General features: G+C 41.2%; 1 protein-coding gene across 11 annotated transcripts in view; it reads right to left on the bottom strand.

Annotated features, from left to right (window-relative positions):
- Afdn (afadin, adherens junction formation factor) overlaps positions 1-2,158 on the bottom strand; it is a 132,467-nt gene that overhangs the window by 22,295 nt on the left and 108,014 nt on the right. For all 11 annotated transcript variants that reach the window (XR_003842696.1, XM_021221766.1, XM_021221765.2 and 8 more), the window contains 2 exons: positions 1,779-1,897; positions 342-536 (listed from right to left, as the gene is read on the bottom strand). Coding sequence is in view for 10 of the 11 variants with exons in the window: in XM_021221766.1 (XP_021077425.1) it covers positions 342-536; positions 1,779-1,897 (314 nt within the window). In the remaining variant the exon portion in view is untranslated. The remainder of the gene's footprint in view (positions 1-341; positions 537-1,778; positions 1,898-2,158) is intronic.

The raw sequence follows: 2,158 nt of genomic DNA, 5'->3' as shown, positions 1-2,158 counted from the left end.
CCTTCCTTTCCTCCCTTCCTTCCTTCCTTCCTTCCTTCCTTCCTTCCTTCCTTCCTTCCTTTCCTTCCTCCCTTCCTTCCTTCCTTCCTCCCTCCCTCCCTTCCTCCCTTCCTTCCTTTCTTCTAAGTTAGCAACCCCTGACACACTTTTGCAGAGACATTAATAATGCTTTTTAATCTATAATGTCCAGAGTCAAGGGTTTTCTCAAATAAAATCCACAATTTGGAGTATTATGATACCTCTGTGAAAACTTGCTAGCCAAGAGACACAAACAACAAAGTACAGCATGCCCCATTGGCTTCTGGAGGTAAAAAGGTAACTTAGAGAATGACTCCTCTTACTTGCCACATTGGGGCTGGAACGGTGGTCCGCTCTGTTTTTCATCAGCCTGTCATCACCAGGAAGTTTCTTTGGCTCATTGTACTCTGTCCAAGGCATCTGAGGACTCTCTGGGGAGCCATTTTGAGCAGAATTATTATAGAGCTCAAAACCTTCACTCTTTGGTCTGGGTTTACCTGAGCCACGCCGATCTGAAACTGAAACCAAAGTAGATTCATTCTTTCTCTTTCCCTCACTGGTTCTAAGAGTTGAAGAGCTTCAAAGGATGCATCTAAAATTCTTAAATTTCATAACTGTTCTTAGTATAACAGGGTGACTTTCATATACATTCTTTGACTAGCTTAAAAATCAAAAATAAGCAAGCAAGCAGAACAAAACAAAATCCAGGCACTAGATAGTTGTGGTTGGTCTGTAATTACTACATAGGCCAGGCTACCCCAAACTCACAGAAATCTGTATCCTTCTGCATCCTCAGTGCTGGCATTAAAGGTACATGCCACCACAAATGGCTTTATATGAACATTTTCAAAGGCTTTTAAATATATTGGGTCTGGAAAATTTTTTCATTTACTTGGTATGTATCTATGGAGAAATTGACATTATTTTCTCAACAACTGAACTGTAATTTGTAAATAACTAACTATTTTAAGAGTAATTTTTAATAAGCCCTCAAAGGTAACTACACTTCTCTCACTTGATAACACACATATTAACATCCATCAGACTGTTGTCACCTGGTGTGATTAACCATGCATGTACATGGTTTAGTCTTTTCATCTGTTCACTGGGACTCATTCATTACCCACTTCCCTCTTTGGATTTCTAAGTGAGGTTCTGCCATGCTAACACATGGTCTTACCACCATACTTTGGTGTTCCTATGCTTTAGTAAACAGGATTCTAGGCTGTCAGACATTGCTATTGTTGTTGATACTGTGGTTACAAAAGTCAGGTGCTAGGGTGTGCAGGATCCAAAGCTGACACAGGGGAGAAGAGGGCTCACAAGGCTATACTTAACCGTCTTTATTATATCTAGCAAGCTGTCCCATTAGGGATGATCTGAATCATGACCCAGTAGTATTTCTCAGCATTCTGCACTCATTCTCAACTAACTTTTTACTTGAAGAGCTGGGAAACAGCTGTAGTAGCAACTTCTACATGGGACTTTTAATGACTCTCTTTTTAAAAACAATTTATTTGTATGTATGAGTGTTTTTACAGTGTGTGTACAAGTGCATGCTTAACTGGTGTTCAAAGAAGTTAGAAGAGGGCATTGAATCCTCTGAAACTGGAATTACAGACAGTTGTGAGTTAACATAGGTGCTGTGAAGTACTGAACCATCTTTCCAGTCCCAGCTTTTGATAACTTTTAGGAGGAGTCACATCCCAGTATAGAATCAGTATAGGATAGCTATCCTGGATTGAGTCACCAGTTCTTACGTCTCTGCATCATGGGGGATGGCTGGTTAAGGAGGGTGGCCAGGCCGTGATAGATGGCACCTTGCTTTGCAACTTCCAGTGTAACCACGGAACTGGTTCTTGTCATGAGTTCTGCTGCCCTAGGAAGAAAATATAAGTATAAAGAAACTGAGCACTCACTGTCAGATGACAGTCTGTGTTCAGCACTCTTGTGCTTAGGTTCCTCAGTCTGATTGCTATTGGAGAAATTAGTCTGGCTTTCAGAAAGATTATCTCCTGTCCATATCACATTTGAAAGTTAGTTATAGGGCTGGTGAGATGGCTCAGTGGGTAAGAGCACCCGACTGCTCTTCCAAAGGTCTGGAGTTCAAATCCCAGCAACCACATGGTGGCTCATAACC

This window comes from Mus pahari, chromosome 21, assembly GCF_900095145.1.
Source record: "Mus pahari chromosome 21, PAHARI_EIJ_v1.1, whole genome shotgun sequence".
Classification (NCBI taxonomy): domain Eukaryota; kingdom Metazoa; phylum Chordata; class Mammalia; order Rodentia; family Muridae; genus Mus; species Mus pahari.
Note: the sequence above shows the minus strand (reverse complement) of the source record. Positions and strands in the feature narration are given on the sequence as shown.